The sequence below is a fragment of the Schistocerca serialis genome, unplaced genomic scaffold (genome assembly GCF_023864345.2).
Source record: "Schistocerca serialis cubense isolate TAMUIC-IGC-003099 unplaced genomic scaffold, iqSchSeri2.2 HiC_scaffold_1401, whole genome shotgun sequence".
Taxonomy (NCBI): domain Eukaryota; kingdom Metazoa; phylum Arthropoda; class Insecta; order Orthoptera; family Acrididae; genus Schistocerca; species Schistocerca serialis.
Genome location: NW_026047627.1, coordinates 1,665,819 through 1,688,464, shown reverse-complemented (window position 1 = coordinate 1,688,464; position 22,646 = coordinate 1,665,819). Strand labels below are relative to the sequence as shown.

Sequence of the window (22,646 nt, the reverse complement as noted above, 5' to 3'; positions counted from 1 at the left end):
GCAGCCATTGAAAGCCTCACACAATGATCTCTTGACAGACAAATGCGTTTTATTCGGCAGTTCTCTAGCTACAGCTCTATGCTTTGTTTTACATCAATTACACTGTAGTCTCTGTTTGTTTAGCAGTTTCTTTACAGTAACTGTATACTGTAGAGAGTGCCTCCTATTATGAACTGTTCTATTGGGTACATATCTATCCAGTGCATGCTCAGCTATTCTTTTAAACTTGGGCCAGTGTTCCTCTACATGCTGCTGCCCTGTGCTTAAACTTTCAGTTCCTCATTGAGATATGACACTATTGATTTTTTATCTAGTTTACTGAACACACACACACACACACTTACACACACACACACATCACACACACACACACACACACACACACACACACACACACACACATATCCATCCGCATATACACAGACACAAGCAGTGTATATATATGCTTGTTTCAGTTATTCTTTCTACTTTGTTAGTACTCTGTTAAGCTGAATAGTGCATATCACAGTCACAATACTAGAAAGAAACATGATATCCACTATGAACAGCTAAATCTAAGTATGGTGCAGAAAGGAGTCCATTTCAGTTGCTGTAAGATTTTTTTAATGCCCTCCCTTCAAGAATTAAGTGTTTGGTAGATAAAGATCTCTTGTTCAAAAAACCTTAAGGCAGTTCCTATTGGAAGGATCATTTTATACAATAGAAGAGTCATTGAACTACAGTGTTTAACATTTCTTGTACGGTAAATTGCAAATGTATGCCCAAATTTGTATTTGTAATACCGAATATTTTTATTGCAAACATGTATTTTGTAATATCTATTTCTCTGTAACACTTATTATTTTGTAATCTTTATCTGTCTCTAAAATGTACTTTTTGTAGTAGGACTTAAGTTACTGTTTACTGTTTTTGTTTTGTAACCTCTGTCTATCTCTAAAATGTCCGCCCCAGTAGCTGAGTGGTCAGCGTGACGGATTGCCATCCTCTGGGCCCGGGTTCGATTCCCGGCTGGGTCGGAGATTTTCTCCGCTCAGGGACTGGGTGTTGTGTTGTGTTCATCATCATTTCATCCCCATCCGGCGTGCAGGTCGCCCAATGTGGCGCCGAATGTAATAAGACCTGCGATATGGCGGCCGGACCTGCCCCGCGAGGGGCCTCCCGGCCAATGACGCCAAACGCTCATTTCCATTTCCATCTCTAAAATGTATTTTTTTGTAGTGGGACCTAAGTGACTGTTCACTGTTTTTGTTTTGTTTTGTGTATTACCATAAATTCTGGCCAAAAGCTTATAAAATTGACACATTCCATGTCCTGTGATAGTGTCACAACATGGATCACTGGAACAACAGATAAATTCAAAAATAATAATAAATAAAAGAAAGTCATTGCTGTCACAACCATATCATGTTCACTGATATGGACATCCTCAAAGAGGTCAGGTCTGTTTGTTGTTGCCATTAGAAACAATATATTTTCATCATGAGAGATGTTCCTAACTGTCTGTTCTAGGTAGTTTTCAGAGAAGCCATTTAGTAATGTCTCACAGGGTGTCTTACCACACCCATCACTAACAAAACTGTAATTTTCCTAATTGATTGTTGAATTACTAAAGTTCCCCCAATGAGTACAGTATGATTTGGAAACTGTTGTTGAAGTGAAACATTCTCACATGCAGCTTCAATTGCCATCATGGTGGCTTTGAGTTTTTTGTCTATTGCAACGAATTTCTCGTTAGCCTATTCTTTCGATATACTCTTAAATTTTCCCCAGAAATCTCACTGCCATTATTTTCAGGCTCAGCCATCTATAATTTAAGCAACCTATTTGTCTAAAGTTCTGTATTTCTGGTGATGGTTCTTGTACTTCCAGAAAAAGAACGTTCCCTACAGCTAAGGATCTGTAATAATGCTGCTGACAACAGGTCTTTAAACGTTTTTGGTACTCCAGAATGTGCATCACACACAAGACAATTTTTTGAAATGGAAACCTAATTACAGTGATGGTGCTTTGAAATTCAGTCAAAAGGACGCAGCCAAATGACGCAATTCACTGGTGGGAATGGTAAGTGGAGTAGAAAGTAGAATCGAGTTGAACTTTATGTCGCAAGATAAATGTTACTTAATTTTTGCGATGTAACTGAGCCGGCCGCGGTGGACTCGCGGTTCTAGGTGCGCAGTCTGGAACCGTGCGACTGCTACGGTCGCAGGTTCAAATCCTGCCTCGGGCATGGATGTGTGTGATGTCTTTAGGTTAGTTAGGTTTAACTAGTTCTAAGTTCTAGGGGACTAATGACCACAGCAGTTGAGTCCCATAGTGCTCAGAGCCACTGGAACCATTTTTTGATGTAACTGAAAACTGTGTCTTTACTCATTTAACTGTGGTGTCATTCCAGTATTCCATCATCTAGGGTGTCATATTAGTTGCACATGTGCACTGGGCTTAAATCATGAATGAAGATTCACTAGAAACTATTTCACGTACAGCACTATTCACTTAAGAAAACTCTCAGACTTGCACTTTTGTTCATGTTGATATGCTCTGAAGTTAGGGATGAGGGATTCTCTGAATGCTAAAGTTGTATAAAGCATTGCTTTAATTAAATTTGTTTAAAATCTTATAGATGGTTCCTTAAGACAGTATTAAGCTGACAAATCATGCATTCCACATTACACTTCAAGCCATGAGAGTCTCTGTTTTCGTTAGTAGTATTATTTTTAAAATTTAGTAAGTACAGCATATATTTTTCGCAATATTGTTTTAGTTGAAGCTTTGCAATATAGCCGATTGGGTGAACAATGTTTTTGTTTTTTAAATTGTGTGACCTTAGTATCCACAAATACTGTAGAATTATTTGTAGATTTCGAAACCATACTTGCAACTATGAAAAAATTAATAAAAAACACACAGTTTCCCATACGACTTTCATGAAACAGCGAGGTGGCGCAGTTATAGCACAATGAACTCGCATTCCGGAGGACCACGGTTCAAACCCGAGTCCAGGCTTCCTGATTGGGTTTTCAGTGACTTCCCTAAATCGCTTCACGCAAATGCCAGGACAGTTCTTTCGAAAAGGCACGGCCGACTTCCTTCAGCAACGGGACCGATGACCTCACTGTTTGGTCCTCTCCCCCAAATTAACCAACAAACGACTTTAATTTTTTTCCTAGCAGATATGCAGCTCTGATTCCAAGAATGTTAGAACGACCTCCTTGGTAGGTTCCTTCTTCCGCATTGATTGACTTTGACCACAGCAGCAGACGACCGTAGAGTTTAGTAGTTCGTGTCATGCGTTTGTACGGTATTGTGTTGCGTTTTCTGTGTACTATGTAAGTGATTTGATGGTGGAGACAGGAAATCACGGAAAGACACATATTGAGTGTGGTACTAAGTCAATACTTAATTTTTATTATCATTACAGCTAACTGCGTCGAATGAAGTAGTTTGCCAATGCCTTGTAATGATGCTATAGTAACTGTTCGTACAATTATAATATTAGTTTAATTTCATTTATTGGGCACATTTGAACGATAAGTTTGTTCCACATTTAATTCTTGTATCATCCTTGGCGCTTCTGGTTATGGTTTCAGATAGCCTTAGAATTTCGTAAGTAATTATTTCAGGTTATGTGTATCAGAACCAAACACTTGTTATTTTCAGTGAGCTTGTGTTTCCGCATTGCAAGCAGGAGGTGACTAGTGTTTAGACAAACATATTAGCGCACATTACGTACCTGTGCTGTTCGGCAATTACGAAGAACACCAGATCGACGCGTGGGTATGTAATGTGCTTGCTGTTTTCGTACTGTCCGATAAAATTGCTAAATGTTTCCCGTGATTTAGCAAAAGAACCGCCAGATATTTTGATGTGTTGTCTGTAATTACCGGAAAAGTGTCTATATGCTGTGGTGGTTAGAGAAAGTGAAGGTCATTGTGAAATACTTTGTCATGGACGAAAAAAGGCCCTCATTAAGTTCACACACACGCTGTATTCATATTGTTATATTTACTTGTATTGTGCATGCGAAGTTCGGTAACAATATTTGTGAAGGAAGGAATAGGGACAGTAAGAGTTCACTGTAATCTGATCTGTAGTTCGCCCGGGTTGTAGCGCAAACAGTTGTACTGCCGATACATCAGATTCGTTAGTATACGTTAATACAGAGTATCAGGGATTGGTTATGTTGGTATGAAAGAGAATGCTGTAGAGGGAATTCATTACATTGCGTTTTCCGTGGATTTTCAATGTGCCTATGTGCTCCGTAGTTCAGTAAATAGTGTTAACTGCTGTCTGTAGTAGTGTGCACGTTTCAATCTGTGGAAGGATATGGGAATGTAATTGACTCTGTAAGGCCTAATGGGTATGTGTAATTGCCACCGACAAAAGCATACGAAAACCACAGAACATTGTCATGGGTACGCTTATGAGAAAGTAATTTCACTAAGTCTTGTTAGAGGAATTTAATCGTCGTTAAATCTTGACAGTCAAGAATCATTTGTTTTTCTATGCAACGTGCAGGCAGCAGTGTGGGTAAAGATTGCAGCATTGCTCTATATTGAGTTGATAACGTTGAATATGGATCACTGTAGAAGAAAACAGTTTTTAAAAATACATACTAAACTGACTGAAAAAAAGAAAGTTCTGTCTGTATGGGTGGATTTTCATGTTCTGCTTTTCTGAATACCATGAGCAAATATGGGTTTATAGATTGATTGAAAATGCAGCCAGTATGATTGAGAAATAATTCTTTTCTGTTCTTGCATATGTTGTTAAGAACATAATTATAAACCTCTTACATTATTCTATATATTAAGGAATTTGCAAGATACATTAACAGGCTTCGATATAGCTCAAGGCTAATTTTAATCTTTTATTCTTCATATGTAAAATTGTCTACAGTAAATAGATTTGTCTGGTAAATTCACTTTATCTTAGTTGCTTCACATGACACTTAGAAATTTATGTGGAAAAAGAAAGTCAGCTACCATATTCAGAAAAAGACTGATTACCACAAGCAAATGCTACTAAGTAACAGCAGTAACTGAAAGTCATTTGTTTCCACTGTGTGGGGGTTTTTGTTTTCTCTCAAATTGAGTTTTGTTTACCATTAATGACACTGAGGCTTCAGAGCCCTCATAACCAGCAAGTTGTAAATCAGTTCATTTTGTCAGGTTCTTTGTCCCTCAGCCATTTTTAAATTTTTCATATGCATCGACTCATTTGCTGCAGCCAGAAAATACTGCCTGTGCACTATGTCGAATAATAACAATGTAAACATATAACTTTTGCTTTCTTGTTTTTCAGTGGCTTAGGAGGGCAATCATGGACTGCAAGGGAACTAGTTGGGTGAAAAAAGAGAAGAGTGAAATATATGCTGAACCAGAATCCTTGGTAAATAGCTTCTTGTATTTTTTACCATTGTTTCATTAATTTCTTTGTGCAGTGTGGTGTGTAAACAAGCAGATTACATGTCCTGTTGTTTGTCAGATGAAAAATTTGGTATTGACTGTTGGTTTTGCTTCTTGACCAAACGAAGTTGAGTGTTGGCTGTGCAACATATTTGCAATGGATTGGTGTCTTGTAGTATATGATGCTGCTCGCTAATATTTAATATGTTTCAAAATTTCTGCAGCTTAATGTTAGTGTGATGTTGGCATCCCAGTAGTCAATGATCACATGTTTGCTGTCTACTAGGAAATTGTCAAATGTTCTTGAGTTGTGACATTAGCAATCACTTGTTACAAATTAATTTTCTGTTTTGAGATTTAGTTCGGTGTGTTGTTAATGTCTAGATTTGTTCCTTTTTTAGAAAGAGGTATTATTAATGGATATGATAAAGTAATATATGAGTGGACTCCACTTGATAGTGCAGATGATTTAGCTACTACTGTAGATCAGTTGAATGGTTTGCTGGACGAATTGATCATATGCTATATTTGTGGTCAGTTTTTTTAAGTTGACCAGTGTTGCTTTCTCAGACAAGAGGGCTATATATGTGGATTTATTGCGAAGACAATATTTGGCAGTCTATTCGTCATGGTGCATGATGGAGAAATCTAAACTCACGACCTACAATATTTCTTTCCTGGTGTATAATTTTTGCTATTGTTCATCTAATTGGTTTTATACCCTCAAAGTTATTGTTAGCAATACTACCGTTCTTGATCTGTTTTTGTTTTGTCAGTAGGTATTCAGAATCTATTAAACATAGGGAAATGGTAGGGGACCAAGAGTTGTTGAAATCCTTTGAGAAGCTTAAATACTATTAAATGAAACAGCAGTTGGTAGTGTAATGTACAACCCTAAAAAGAAATGGTGGTAATGCTGAAACTAAAAGGAAAAAAAGGAGTGTTATAGTTTTAACTACAGAATGTTGGAATGTTTGCAGTGCTCTTTAACCAGTAGATCTTCACATTACTACTCTAAATATTTAGTATCAAATAAATTACTTAAATCTGAATATAATCACAGAGTTAAACTGTGTGGGCTCAAGTATGACACGTCTGTAACATACAACATATGCTTACAGGTTTGGTGATCATAAAAGAAGTAATTATAGCAGAATGTCACTGTCAGCGTCAGGCAAATTAAAACATGCTGAAGTTACCGTTAGAGCTCACTCCTTGATTCATTTTTTCTGAGATTAGCAGGATTTTCAGTTTTCCAGTGTGTGGCAATCAACATTTTATGGAAAATTCACTCCTCATCGAGCTGGTTTTGAAAATATATCCTTCATTTCTTTCTTCATCAAAGTGCTGTAATTTGTTTCATGTAGTTAGATCAAAACACTCCTGTGACACTGTAAAGATGTCATTTGCTCTGAATCATTCATCTTGAGAGTTTCTCTAGAAGCAGTGAAAACACAAATGTACACTCACGCTAGACAATGTCATGTTATAAAAGTAGCCTTGTCAGGTTTTTGTTAGCATCAGCTGCCAAAGTCTGCGTCAAGTAGGACCTTCCTCCCCCCCCCCCCCCCCTCCCCGAAAAGAAGAAAACCTTTGTGCTTCGAATTTCTCACTTACCTTTCTTTCTATGAACTCAGTGTGTGTAGTGTCGTGCTCATATTCAGGTTCTTCGTTCTTCTAGTGGTATTGTAGTTCGTGCATTGATATCAAAATGTCAGCAGTTGGTTAAGGCAAGTAGTTGTAGATATAGCACACATGCCTTCACTGTACCAATCTTCTTATCACTTCTTTTTGGAATAACTACGGAAGTGAGGACTATATTGCACCTTCATATCATGTGTTACATCTGTATTGTAAATGTATCTGTTTTTCCATTAGCTCAAAGCTGTGTAACTGAGCAATTGCTGTTCAGGCTTTTCATGTGGGGTTGTATCTGAACTGGACCAATGGTGACAAACAAAACTCAGTTGCTTCAGTTGTGTTTTCCAAAGAACAGAGAAATTAAAATCAAACACGGGAAATGTCAGGATAGAGTAATGATATACAAAGCATGCGTTCCAACTCAACACATTGAGGAGACCTTAGGTTGCAGGTAGGTAGAATGAATTGACTGCCAAATATTTAAGCTTTTGGACAAAGTAATTCATATGAAATACAGAACAACACTAGGCCATGAACACATCTAATGTGAGTAGAAATCTGTGGGAGTGAGAGGTAAAGAGGTGCTGTGGGGTGGGAAGTGAGGGATAGCAGGGTAGGGGTGGAGGTGATGCTGTGCTGCCTGTGGTATTGGTCAAGGACATGTGGGGACAGAATAGGGCTGCTAGGTGCAGTGTTGGGAGGCTGTGTGGGGCATGGGGGGGGGGGGGGTGGAGTTGTGGGATAGGTGTGTGCAGTGCTAGAATGAGAGCAAGGTAGGGAATAGGTGGGGTGGAGCATACAGACTAGTGGACGTTGAGGTTTATGGGGATGACTGATATGTTGTACGAAGAGTTTCCATTTGCACAATTTAGAAAAGCTTGTTATGTGTGTGCGTTTTTTTAATGTGCTCCCAAAGATGGAATCTTTGCTCATCTTCAACCTACCCTGCCACAAAAGACACCAATCATTTCCTTCACTGAGCTTCACAGTTCCTGCTCCTTTACCATTTGGCACCCTGCTCATCATTGTCAGTGCTATCACCCTCTATGATTACATCCTCCAACACCCATGGCTTTCTGTTACTGAACAGTACCTTTCCCAGTGTCTGACTCTCTCCTAACCTACAGCCCCTTCCTGGTCGCCATGACCAACTAGATTTTCACCCACAATTCTCCATTGAAGGCACCGCCTACAAACAAATCTACAGAACATCAAAGGGCATTTGTATGGCACCATGTTCTGCCAGTTCATTCATATGCCACCTAGAGGATTCCTTTCTAACCACCCAGAATCACACACCCTTCACCAGATCAAGATTCGTTGATGACATTTTTATGATCTTATTGGTTTGTTTATTGAACCTAATCTGGTTAGTTCCATCAGGCCCTCTATTAAATTGGACCACGATTTCACAAATACTATACGCTTTTTGTATCATATTTTCCTGAAACTAAGTTTTAATATGACAAATAGTATTACAATGATTTGGGTGTCTCAATTAGCAATGTCAGTGAATAATACTATGAACTAAAAGTTAATACTGGCAGTACTTCTACTACTGCAGTTGATACCACTAGTGGTGCTAGTAGTGGTGGTGGTGAAAGAATTTGAAGGAGTGTAAGGTAGATTTTTTCTGATACAGTGTGTTACGGGGAAAGGAATTGTAAGGAGACTCCATCAGCTAACAATATTGGGAAACAATGTGGTTGCAAGGAATATACTAAGGGTCACACTGAGGCCTGCACAGCCTAAAATTTCCTTTCGAGTATTATCCCAGAAACAGATCTCCCATGCCTTGTCTTGTCAGTCACAAATACAGAAGTGTCCAATTACACCCATCTACTTTGATCCATGACATCACAAATATGGCAGAAGCAATCATACACTACGACTCCAATATGGCACCTATGACGTCATTACGTAAACATGACCACTAACACGAAAAACAATTAAAAACCCAAACACCCAAACACACACACACCCAAACACACACACACACACCCAAACACACACACACACACCCAAACACACACACACACACACCCAAACACACACACACACACACCCAAACACACACACACACACACCCAAACACACACACACACACACCCAAACACACACACACACACACCCAAACACACACACACACACACCCAAACACACACACACACACACCCAAACACACACACACACCCAAACACACACACACACCCAAACACACACACACACACCCAAACACACACACACACACCCAAACACACACACACACACCCAAACACACACACACACCCAAACACACACACACACACACCCAAACACACACACACACACACACCCAAACACACACACACACACACACCCAAACACACACACACACACACACCCAAACACACACACACACACACACCCAAACACACACACACACACACACCCAAACACACACACACACACACCCAAACACACACACACACACACACACCCAAACACACACACACACACACACACCCAAACACACACACACACACACACACCCAAACACACACACACACACACACACACCCAAACACACACACACACACACACACACACACCCAAACACACACACACACACACACACACCCAAACACACACACACACACACACACACCCAAACACACACACACACACACACACACCCAAACACACACACACACACACACACACACCCAAACACACACACACACACACACACACACCCAAACACACACACACACACACACACACCCAAACACACACACACACACACACACACACCCAAACACACACACACACACACACACACCCAAACACACACACACACACACACACCCAAACACACACACACACACACACACCCAAACACACACACACACACACACACCCAAACACACACACACACACACACACCCAAACACACACACACACACACACACACACACACACACACCCAAACACACACACACACACACACACACACACACACACACACACACCCAAACACACACACACACACACACACACACACACCCAAACACACACACACACACACACACACACACACACACACACACCCACCCAAACACACACACACACACACACACACACACCCACCCAAACACACACACACACACACACACACACACCCAAACACACACACACACACACACACACACACACACACACACACACACCCAAACACACACACACACACACACACACACACACACACACACACACCCAAACACTCCCAGTGCACTGTGCAGTTATTGTTTTCCCTTTCTCAGTTTCTCTTCTCCCCTTCCCCTCCCACAGTATAGCTTCCCAAAACTGCCGTTAGCAACCCATACTGTCTCTACCACATCCTTGCATGGTGTGACAGAGAACACATTATCTTCCCCCCACCCCTCCTCCCACCTTTACATTGCTGTCCCTCTCTCCCTGTGTGTGTGTGTGTGTGTGTGTGTGTGTGTGTGTGTGTGTGTGTGTGTGTGTGTGTGTGTGTGTGTGTGTGTTTGTGTGTGTTTGTGTGTGTGTGTGTGTAATCTCAATTTTTTTAACACTCTTTCATTGTACATATCTGTGAATCAGTATAGAAAGTAAATGTGCCAAATTTCATGTTGATGGGAAAGTGAACTGGGAAAAAGATAACCAAATCTGGAAGAAAAGCTCTCAAGATTGTTGTACCTTATGTGTAAACTGAGAGTAGTGTTTGGTTGTAACATGCTCTGTATGTCATATTTTGGTTCCTTTGTCAGATACCTGTTTATTCTGCTGATATCAGTGGCATAAAAAAATCTGTGGAATATGTTAGGCAGAACATATAGTGGTGCCTGTATTTGTTTACCAGGCTTAGAATACTAATAGTTTTTGATATCTCCATGACTCTGCTGTTGGCATTAGGAAGAATGGTAAGGAATGTGTTGCCAGGACGCAGTTTACAAAGAAGATACTGTAAGTAATGCAAACATCCACATCCCAAGGCATGGGCTAGCAAGAACAGGAAACTCTCACAAAGTGAATGACCTCAAAAGTTTTATTTATTATTCCCTCCCTGCTTCATCCACATCATTTTAAAATTCCAAAATAAAACTGTGTGATTGGCTAATAGAAAATCCATGTTACAATTAGTTGTATGGTGTGGGTATTGTTGATTTCAATATTAAAGATTCTGGTTGTACCCACTGATTTCACTACACTATTGTTTTTTTTTTTTTTTTATATGATGAAGCGCATCTCGTATAAAATAGTTACCGATAAGTAAATAAAGATTATGGGAGTAGGAAATATGATTCAAAGTAGCAGCCTAGGAAAATGAAGTGCAAGATGCTAATAAATTTTCAAATTTCTTGTCACTGATCATTCATATAACTTTTAGATCACTACCATTGAAATGCACCTTACTGACTGTCACTGAGAAGGCCACTCTGAAAAGAATGAGTCATTTATTGTTTAGAAGTGTCATAGACTTAAAATATGTGACAATTTTTTGTAATATATCTAAAATTGTCTTCTTAAAAGAACTCTTGGCAGATTTTTTAAATCGATGAGCAAGTGAACCAACAGATAATTCTAGAATTTGTGTGACTGTATGAAATTAAGCAGTGTTATGTTATGGCTCAATTTTGGTGAATATAATATAGATTGGCTTTATGCATTTGCCCATGCTAGACTACCCTCCACAAACCTCTTAATCTCTGATGACTGTCACCTCCTACATCCATTTGAGCTTGCTTCTTGCCTTCAAGCCATAGTATCCCTCTACACTTTTTACCCTCACATATGCCTCCATTACCAACTTTACTATCCCTAAAAGCCTCAGAATTTGTGCTATTAACAGGTTCCTTGTGTTAGTGAAATTGGTCCCTATGTTCCTCCCTCATTTGCTGTTTTGTGTACCCATCAAATCTTCAGCATTCTTCTGTATCACATTTCAGATGCTTCCATTCTCATCTTGTCTGAATTGCCTATCATCTATGTTTGACTTCCATACAGGGCTGCAATGCAAATGTCTTCAGAAAAGACTTCCTAACACTTAAATTTATATTAGATGTGAACAGTCCTCTTTATTAGGCACATGTTCATTGATATTGCTAGTCTTCACTTTATTTCTTTCGTACTTCGGCCATTGTCAGTTACTTTGATGCCCAAATAGCGAAAGTTGTCTACTACTTTTAATGTCTCATTTTGTAGTCGAAACTCAACATTGCCTGATATATTTCAGCTAGATTCCATTGCTTTTATTGATGTTTGTCATACAATCTCCTTTAGTGATGATATCCAATTTTACTCTTCAGAGTTTTACCGCCCACACATCCCTTCATTGAGAGTTTCAAGATGCCTGTTTTGTTTGATAGAATTACATTGTCATTGGTAAACACAAAGTTTGCTTTACTTTTTTCCATATTTCCTTCGTGTCTTCGTCGTACAGAATGCATATCAGATGTAGGCTACAAGCCTGTCTCATTTCCTGCTCAATGCTTCCCTTCCATGTCTTTAAAGTCTTACAACTGGTGCCTGGTTTCTATGAAAGTTGCAAACAAACTTTTGTTTCCTGTCTATTTATTCTGCTGCTGCCCAAATTCCAAAGAGTGCAGTGAACTCCACATTCTCAAAAGCATTTCAGTAAATCTGCAAAAGCTGTAAACACAATTTTGTTTTCATTTAACTCATCTTCTAAGGTAAGTCATAGTAGCAGTATTGCCTTGTGTTACATGTTTCTGGTACCCAAAGTGATCTTATGTAAGGTTAACCCTCTAAAAGCTTTTCCATTCTTGCAAGCATGTCATATTAATCTGATAATATTCACAGTTGTTAGCACCTGCCTTTCTTCAAATTTGAATTATTACATTCTGGTTGATGTATGACTGTACGTCAACTATCTCATATCTTGCACAAAAGTGGAATAATTTTGTCATGGATGGCATTCCCATGTATCCCAATAATTCTGAGGGAATGTCATCAACTGCAATGGCCTTGTTACTACTTCGCTCATTTAGTGCTGTATCAAATTCTGGTCATATTATGATATTTACAGTCTTGTCTACAACTACTTCCTTTCCCTTTCTTGCGCAAGTTCGTTCTCCTTTGCCTTACAACCATTCTTGTTTAGCCATATTGCATGTTCTGTCAACATCATTCCAGTAATGTCTGTATTCCCTTTTGTCTGCTTAAATAGCTACATGTTTGTATTTTCTCTTCTCATCAATTAAATTCAGTATCTCATGAGTTGTGAAGGTATTCCTACTAGGCCTTACTTGTTACCTATGTTTCCTCCTGCCTTCACTGTTTCATCTCAAAGCTGCCTATTCATCACCCAGTGTATACTTACCCTCTATTTATCACTTGTTGCCTAATGCTCATTTTCAAACCATCAATGAGTTTTGGTTCATGTAAGTTTATCCAAATCCCATGTACTTAAATTCTACTTTTACCATTTCTTCAACGTTACTCTGCAGTTAATAAAAGCAACTCTAGCCAGAGTCCACATCTAGCCCTGGAAATGTTTTGTAGTTTACATTCCTGTTTCGAGATCTTTGTTTTTGACATTACATAATCTGTTTGAAACCTTTTGGTTTCTCCATGTTATTCCACATACACAAGCTTCTTTCATGATACTTGAAAAAAGTGTTTGCAGTGACTAATTCATGCAATGTGCAAAATTCTACCAGGCGGCTTCCCCCTTTCAGTAATTTGTGCCATTGGATGTTCTCTTTACTATTTTACATCCTATTCCTACTATTGAATTTAATTATCTTCTAGAATTGGCTGTCATCTTCCTTAGCTATTGAATAATTACTCATCAAACTTTTTACTATTCCATCTGCTGGTCTGGTTGCCATACAAATATCTACCACTGTTGTATTTTCTTCATGCCTATTTCAGCTATGGTAATTCAGTGACATTGCTGTTGATATTAGCTTACTCAAGTGCCTATTTTCTTGCTTATTACTAGGGCTCTCCCTGCATGACCCCTATTTGATTTTTTGTTGATAATCCTGTACTGGCCTGACCAGAAGTCCTGTCCTTTCTGCCACTGCACTTCAGTTCGTACTAAAACTGAATACAACCTATCCAATTTCCTATTTAAAGTCTCTAACCTTCCTAGGCTGTTGTTGTTGTTTTCAGTCCAGAGACTGGTTTCGTGCAACTCTCCATACTACCCTATCCTGTGCAAGTTTCTTCATCTCAAAGTATGTACTGCAGTCTACGTCCTTCTGAATCTGCTTAGTGTATTCATCTCTTGGTCTCCCTCTTTGACTTTTACCCTCCACACAGCCCTCCTATACTAAATTGGGGATCCATTGATGCCTCAGAACATGTCCTACCAACCAATCCCTTCTTCTAGTCAAGTTGTGCCATAAATTCATCATCACCCCAATTCTATTCAGTACCTCCCCATCTAATCTTCAGCAGCACCACATTTCAAAAGCTTCTATTCTCTTGCACACACACACACGCACACACACACGCACACACATGCACGCACACACGTGCACACACGCATGTACGTGCAGAGAGCTGAGACCACACTGCCAAGCTGTGGTCTCAGCTCTCTGAGACTGCGATCGTGTGAGTGTGTGAGTGTGCGAGCGTGCGTGCAAGGGTGCACGTGTCTACTGCTGACAAAGGCCTTAATGGCTGAAAGCCTTAATTGTGTGAATCTTTTTATTGTGCCTATCGCGACTCGGCATCTCTGCTATATGGTGAGTAGCAACTTTCCTTCTCTGGTATTGTTACATTCCATCCTGGATTTTCCATTGTTTGATGTTTGCTTCTATTCTCTTCTTGTTTAAACTGTTTGTCGTCCATGTCGTCCACTTCCATACAAGACTGCACTCCATACAAATACTTTCAGAAAAGACTTCCTGACACTTAAATCTATACTCAATCTTAACAAATTTGTCTTCTCAAGAAAAGCATTACTTGCCATTGCCACCCTACATTTTATATCCTGTCTACTTTGAACATCATCAGTTATTTTGCTCCCCAAATAGGAAAACTCATGTACTACTTTGTGTCTCATTTCCTAATCTTGATCCCTCAGCATCACTAATTTAATTCAACTACATTCCATTATCCTCATTTTCCTTTTGTTGGTGTTCATCTTCTATTCTCCTTTCAAGACACTGTCTCTGACAGAATTAAAATGTAATCAGCGAACCTCAAAGTTTTCATTTCTTCTCCATGGATTTCAATTTCTGCTTCAAATTTTTCTTTTGTTTTCTGAACTGCTTGCTCAGTATACAGATTCAATACCATCAGGGATAGGCTACAACCCTGTCTCACTCCCTTCCCAACCGTTCTGTCCCTTTCATGCCCTTTGACTCTTACAACTGCCATCTGGTTACTGTACAAATTGTAAATAGCCTTTTTTTCCCTGTGTTTGACCTCTGAAACCTTCAGAATTTGGTAGAGAGTATTCAAGTCAACATTGTCAAAAGGTTTCTCTAAGTCTACAAATGCTATAAATATAGGTTTGCCTTTCCTTAATCTGTGTTCTAAGACAGGTTGTAGGGCCAGTATTGCCTCATGTTTTCAAACATTTCTATGGAATCCAAACTGATTTTTCCCAAGGTCAGTTTCTACCGGTTTTGTCCATTCATCTGTAATGTATTCATTTTAGTATTTTGCAGCCATGACTTACCCAACTGATAGTTTGGTAATTTTCACGTCTGTCAACGCCTTCTTTCTTTGGGATTGGAATTATTATATTCTTCTTGAAGTCTGAGGGTATTTCACCTATCTCTTACATCCTACTCACCACATAGTAGAGTTCTGTCAGGTTTGGCTCTTCGAAGGCTATCAGTAGTTCTAATGGAATGTTGTATACTTGCAGGGCCTTGTTTCGACTTGGGTCTTTCATGGCTTTGTCAGACTTGTCACACAGTATAATTTCTCCCATTTCATCTTCATCTACATCCTGCTGTATTTCCATATATTGCCCTCCAGTACATCGCCCTTCTATAGACACTCTATATAATCCTTCCACATTTCTGCTTTCTCTTCTTTTCTTAGAACTGGGTTTCTGTCAGAGCTCTTGATATTCATCCAAGTGCTTCGCTTTTCTCTAAAGGTCTCTCTAATTTTCCTGTGGGCAGTATCTATCTTACCCCTAGTGATATATACTTACCCTACTAAGGTATGTAATACTCCACACTCAGACATATAGACTGCCTGGCCTGCTTTTCCTGATAACATCCTACTTAATAGCCTCCAACTGTAGATCTGAATGGGGGATTATTTTACTTCCAGAATATTTTGCCTAAGATAATTTTGTGCAGTAGAGCTGCATGCTCTTGAGAAGGAGAAAACAAACATAGCTGCGGTTTCCCTTTGCTTTCATCTACTTGCAGTATTGGCACAGGAAATTGGTTAATGCTACAAGGCCAGGTCAGTTGATCATACAGACCATTGCTCCTGCAACTGCTGAAAAAGCTTTTGCCTCTCTTGAGGAACCATGTGTTAGCTTGATTTCTCCTCAGATAATACTTATTCGTGTTTGCACCTAACTGTTTTCAGTATGGTTGACATGCCAGCAAACCTACCTTGGCAGTGTCCATGGTTCATTTGGTGTGGGGGCTGTGCACTATTGTTTAAAGTGCTGTCTTGGAGCAGAAGAAATAGTCTTAGCATGTATATTTGTAGAATTACTTCATTATCTGTATGAACACAAATAACAATTCTGTGAGACTGCATTGGTACACATACAAACCCACAGATGAAAACTGTTGCTATGTCTCAGATTTGTGGCTGTAACTCCTGGTTTCAGGACCAGTTACTTTAAAAATTACCCTAACCAAGCATGCCTCCAGGGCTGCCAAGGGGATGGCACTTGCATGTCCTCATAGATTTTCATCTTAGGTTCAGGATTTTAAGGTCAGCGACCAGCCAATAATTTTGTAAAGCAGTATGACACAGTTCTCCATAGAAGTAGAAACAAGAAATGCATTTGGCAGTTGGGTGATTTGTTAGTGCTGGTAAGTATAAAAAATTTATTATATAGTTGTCTGTAGCTGAGTGCGTAGGATAACAGTATAAAAACCATAAAATTGGTGGTTCAGATAACACTAATCGCTACCAGCTCTTTTAGTTTTATTTACATTCCATATGTAAAACGAATGTTAATTTTATATCATGCTGAATCATACTTTATTAAAATTATTTTTAAGTAAAAGTTACATAAAAATGCAAGTATTGTTGAAAAATTACAATTTGGTACAAAAATGGAGAGCATCAAATTGAAAGTAAAGAAATCTCACAGAAATGTATCAAAATTTTTGTTTTAATATGTCGAATGTTGAAAAAATGTAATTTTTACTAAACCGTTACAATTCAGTATTTGTTAAATTTGCAAGTTGTTAGTAGACATGGAAGTTTTCAAAAATTAGTAGTTCCGACTAGAAGATTCAAACCAGCAGCTTTTTCATTAAGGCACTTTTGTGCTATAGTCTCAATTACCAGCAATTGTGTTAATAATTAGGAAATATTTTTTAGTTGACAGCACTCAGAAATCTTGTGATCATCAAAGTCAAATTTTTGTAGTTGTTTGGTAACTGCATAGTGCTGGTTTAGGAAATTGATGTTCCAGCACTGAACTCCAAATACTCTAAATCTGAAGGAAATTGAAGAGGATGATTTGCAAGATACCATTTTCAGTCAAGTTCTTATTATTGCAGGGATGTGTCCATAATGGTTAAGGTGACAGCCCATAAAATGCAAGAAATCCAGGTTTAACTCATCAGTGCAGCCAAAATAAATTTTTACGTCTGTTTCATAGACAATTCGCTAATATTAGGCAGCCATTGGATCAAATTGTGAATGTTTCTGATCAGCATAATTTATCTGGTATTCAAAATTGTATTGGCTGACTGCATTGCAGCAGAATTGTGAGTGAATAGAGCAACTGATTTTAATTGATCAATGACTGTAGGATCCATTTTTATTCTTGCAGAGGAACTGTTTTCTTTCCAAAATCATATAGGGGAACAAAATTATCTTCTGTTCAGGTCTTTAGCTCCAAACATGTTTCCTGTGTCTCTTCTTACAAACTGAAATGACCTGTGCATTTTTCTATTCCCATGAAAAGCCACTGTTCCATAAAGTAACACTTCAATTGCCAGAGGTTGTTCTGCAAGATCCACTTGTCTTATTTAATCTGATGGCTGCCACTTCAGGTCTAGTGGTCTACTGTGTAGAAAAAGTTTGGTTTTTCCTTCTCCCTCCAGTCCCCACCTTAGTCAATTATGTATCTGTCATTTTAGTATCCATGCTGCAGCCAAAAATGTGAAATACATTTTTGTGTTCTTTAATGGAGAAACTTTCTATGGCAAAGCATTGTAAATATGACTTTTCTGTTACTGTCATCTGTTTTGCTACCACATGCATCATTGTCAACTTCCCTTTGTAGAGTTGTCTTTGATCCCTTTTCTAACATTTTTGTTCAGAAGTTCTGGGGTTTTCGTTTTTTGTTTCGTGTTTTGCAAGATATGATCTTGCTTATAAATTAATGGAAGACTTCTTATATAGGCTGTCTTGGTGGGTCTCATATGTTCAACTTCTGGTTGGCCAAGGGGATTCAGGGGATTTAGCTTCATTTGAATTTGCTGTACAGATCTCTGCTGTCATGTAACTATGTAATGTTGTTAACATCTGCAGGTCCTCACCCTATTCCACAACATTCCCCATACTGGGTGTATTGGCTGTTACATAATGTTTGATCACCTTACCAGGTTTGTTAGGCAGAAGTATGTTCCTATCTTTCAGAATTTGTTTTTAACAGTAGCAATCTGTGATGCTTCAGTAGTCCAGTGCTCATGTTCCAATCTCTGTATTTAGAGAATTTATTATTTTGGGCATGTTTATTGCTAACAGAATAAATATTTTCCTGTTGTGTGTATTTTCTAAACAATTGCACAGGCTAATGTTTTGGAAAATATGTTTTGTAGATTTTCACAGGAATTTTTGTTCTCACAGCTGTGCTAATGTCACAGGATGTGATTGAGATGAATGAGTTCAGATTGTCCTCTGGAAATTTAGGTCTACATTTTCCATGGATTCTCTAAATTTCTTCAAGGAAATGGTTGGACAGCTTCTGATAAAATGACATGGCTCATGTTGTCTATATTTGCCCAACCTCATGTCATGTTGTACTTTATTGATGTAATTTTCCTCCACATCTTTCTCCCCATCTAAAGGCATGCATCTTCAGTTATGTAGCTGAGAAGTATATATATCCTGTCACTACAGTATGATAGAGAAATTCGATTGTATACAATATTTACCAGACTATATCTTAAGCATTAGTCTACTATGATGGATGGATGTTGGAACTCAAATGTTCTTTTTTTTTTCCCACATCACATTTGACACTTTAAAATTATTTTTTTCCTCACATTTGATACTTATCTTTATGCAGATTTCAAATTTCAGTAACATGCAATGAGATAAATGCAGATTTATTTCATTCTACAGTACTGATTTTTCATGATAATAAAGCTATTACTGCCTGCATTCTGTGGTGCATCTTTCTAATGGGTCCTCTGTATGGAATATCAGATTTTGTAGCTAATCATTTCTAGTTTTCCTTCCAGCATTGTGTGTATAATGCCACTGTTAGTTAATGAAACTCTGGATCTTGTCTTGAATGCTTACATACTTTTCTAAGAGTACGAGGATTGCTTCTTGAATGGGTGTGAGGCTACAAATTCAAGTGTTTTGAGTTCAGTCCCAAGCATCATCTGTCACTTTTTCTATGTGGAAAATGACAGTTTCCATTCCAGTGTGAAGCTCTAGGTCTTCATGTAACTCACTATGTCAGTGAGTTCAGAAGTTGGAGGCAGCCAGTGGCATACCACATCCAGTAAGACAATGCCTAATAGAGCACTAAGATGTTAATAACTACTTCTACTTCAACATCCATACTCCTCAATCCACATGATGGTGTGTGGTGGAGGGTACTTTGAGTAACTCTATCAGGTCTCCCTTCTATTCCAGTCTAGTATTGTTCGTGGAAAGAAAGATAGTCGGTATGCCTCTGTGTGGGCTCTAATCTCTCTAATACTATCCCCATGGTCTCTTCACGAGATATACATAGGAGGAAGCAACTTACTGCTTGACTCCTCCTGAATATATGTTCTCGAAACATCAACAAAAGCCCGTACCGAGCTACTGAGCATCTCTCTTGCAGAGTCTTCCACTGAAGTTTATCTATAATCTCCGTAACGCTCGCGCGATTACTAAATGATCCTGTAACGAAGCATGCTGCTCTCCGTTGGATTTTCTCTATCTCTTCTATCAACCCTATCTGGTACGGATCCTACGCTGGTGAGCAGTATTCAAGCAGTGGGCGAACAAGTGTCTTGTAACCTACCTACTTTGTTTTTGGACTGCATTTCCTTAGGATTCTTCCAATGAATCTGTCTGGCATCTGTTTTACAGACGATCAATTTTATCTGGTCATTCCATTTTAAATCACACCTAATGCCTACTCCCAGATAATTTATGGAATTAACTGCTTCCAGTTGCTGACCTGCTATATTGTAGCTCAATGATAAAGGATCTTCTATGTATTCGCAGCACATTTCACTTGTCTACATTGAGATTCAATTGCCATTCCCTGCACCATGCATCAATTCGTTGCACATCCTCCCGCATTTCAGTGCAATTTTCCATTGTTAGAACCTATCGATATACTACAGTATCATCCGCAAAAAGCCTCAGGGATCTTCCCATGTTATCCACAAGGTCATTTATGTATATTGCGAAAAAGCAACAGTCCTACAACACTCCCCTGTGGCACACCTGAAATCGCTCTTACTTCGGAAGACTTCTCTCCATTGAGAATGACGTGATGTGTTCTGTTACCTAGGAACTCTTCAATCCAATCACACAACTACCTCCAAGTTGTTGAAAGCTTCACTTTTACATTGGGTTTGCATTAGTTTTGGTGACATTTGAGATGTATTTTCCTGAGTACCAAAATTAGGTGACCCACACTTAGATCTGCATTTACCTGCTTATTGTCTTTAGGGGTGGTTTTATAATCTAAAAAATGTGTTCTGCATATAACCTGCTACTTGTTTAGTTCCTTCTTGACCATAGTGCCCTCATGGGCTTTGCAGAGGTACCCTATCATCTTCCACTGAATAACACAGGTCAGAAAATAGGGAGCTGAGATCATCATAAAATCAAAAAATATACTTATTGGAGCCTTCACTGTGGCACAGGCAGAGGAGAGAGAGAAGTTCCAACTTAGTGTCAAACCCAAGTGATTATAAATAGTGATTGACACAGGAATATAAACATTGTTCTCAGTAAAGAAAAGAATTATAGCTTGTGAGTGGAGTTCTACAAAATGAACATGAAATTTTGTGGTGCAACAAAATTGCTTCATAGGTAGAGATTTGGTGATTAGCCAACCAAACTCACAGGAACATAATTTAGTTGCAGATGATAATCTATCAGTACGTAGAAAGATATAGAGGATCATATATAAACTAGAAATATACAAAAATTGGGTAATACTGAAAAGACATAAATTGTTATGAGATCTTGAAACATGTAGCTGAATAAAAGTACTCACTGATGATTGCAGAAAAATGCTGAATAATTTTTGGGCATTTATTAACAAAAAGTTTCCGTAACATGTGGATCAGAAATTCCAGTAATTGTACTATACATTACTCAAACTCACCATTGGAATACCACATCTCAGATGGAACTTTGGCGAACACAAGATCTCGACATGCATCTTATTCCCTGTACTTTTATCCTAAAAACATTATTTTATTTTTCTAATCTTGTTACATAAATAACTCAGAGTTGCTAGTATCATTTATTGGAAAGATGATGTAGGGATATGCATCAACTTCTCCACAGCGGTATGTGTCACCACATTACTTCGTAGTGGTGTGTATCACTACACAGTGCTGCTGTGTGTCTGAGTCTCACTGTTCTGACACTGAATTTCACAGTGAAGAGCAACCCCTCACTGCTTGGTTGGATGCTGCAGTGAGGCATTCTTCAGGCCCAAATAAGCGAGTTGCATTGGTTTGGGTGTCCAATCAACAGTACTCTGCACATCATGGAGCCAGTACCCTCCCTTTCCTTTTGACTGAAGACAAACCAGCGAAGTCAAGAACACTGGAAAGCTTATGAGCCTGTGGCATCTTGACTGGAACCAGGGGCTTCTGTCATTCCTTAGTCCTTGCCATGGAGACCTGATAAGTGCAGGTACTTTAGATGGACATACGTTACCTTGAAATAGTTTTGTGTGTCCCCATTAATAACATAGTTCCTCAAGTCAACAACTCCTGTGGACAGGTTTATTAGCTAAACTTCACAAACAGTGCTCCACGTACGGCACTAGTTTATGGTAAAAAGTAGATATTTCTGTCATGTCTCTGGACCGGTTTGTTGGCAGCCAATGGAAGGATATTACATCATAGACAATGCACAGCTGTTAACCATCTCAGTCCTGCCATTAACATACAAACTAATCATGTTGTGGATGGCCTTTACTTCACAGCATGCTTTTGATACATGTTGACAATTCTGTTAATGTAATATAATCATATAAGTGTG

At 38.8% G+C, this 22,646-nt stretch overlaps 1 protein-coding gene across 1 annotated transcript in view; it reads left to right on the top strand.

Moving 5' to 3' along the window:
• Positions 1-3,259: 3,259 nt before the first annotated feature.
• LOC126442696 (zinc finger protein 729-like) overlaps positions 3,260-22,646 on the top strand; it is a 172,202-nt gene continuing 152,815 nt past the window's right edge. Inside the window, exons 1-2 of the mRNA XM_050090745.1 lie at positions 3,260-3,381; positions 5,302-5,388. Coding sequence (XP_049946702.1) covers positions 5,320-5,388 — 69 coding nt within the window. The 5' untranslated portion in view covers positions 3,260-3,381; positions 5,302-5,319. The remainder of the gene's footprint in view (positions 3,382-5,301; positions 5,389-22,646) is intronic.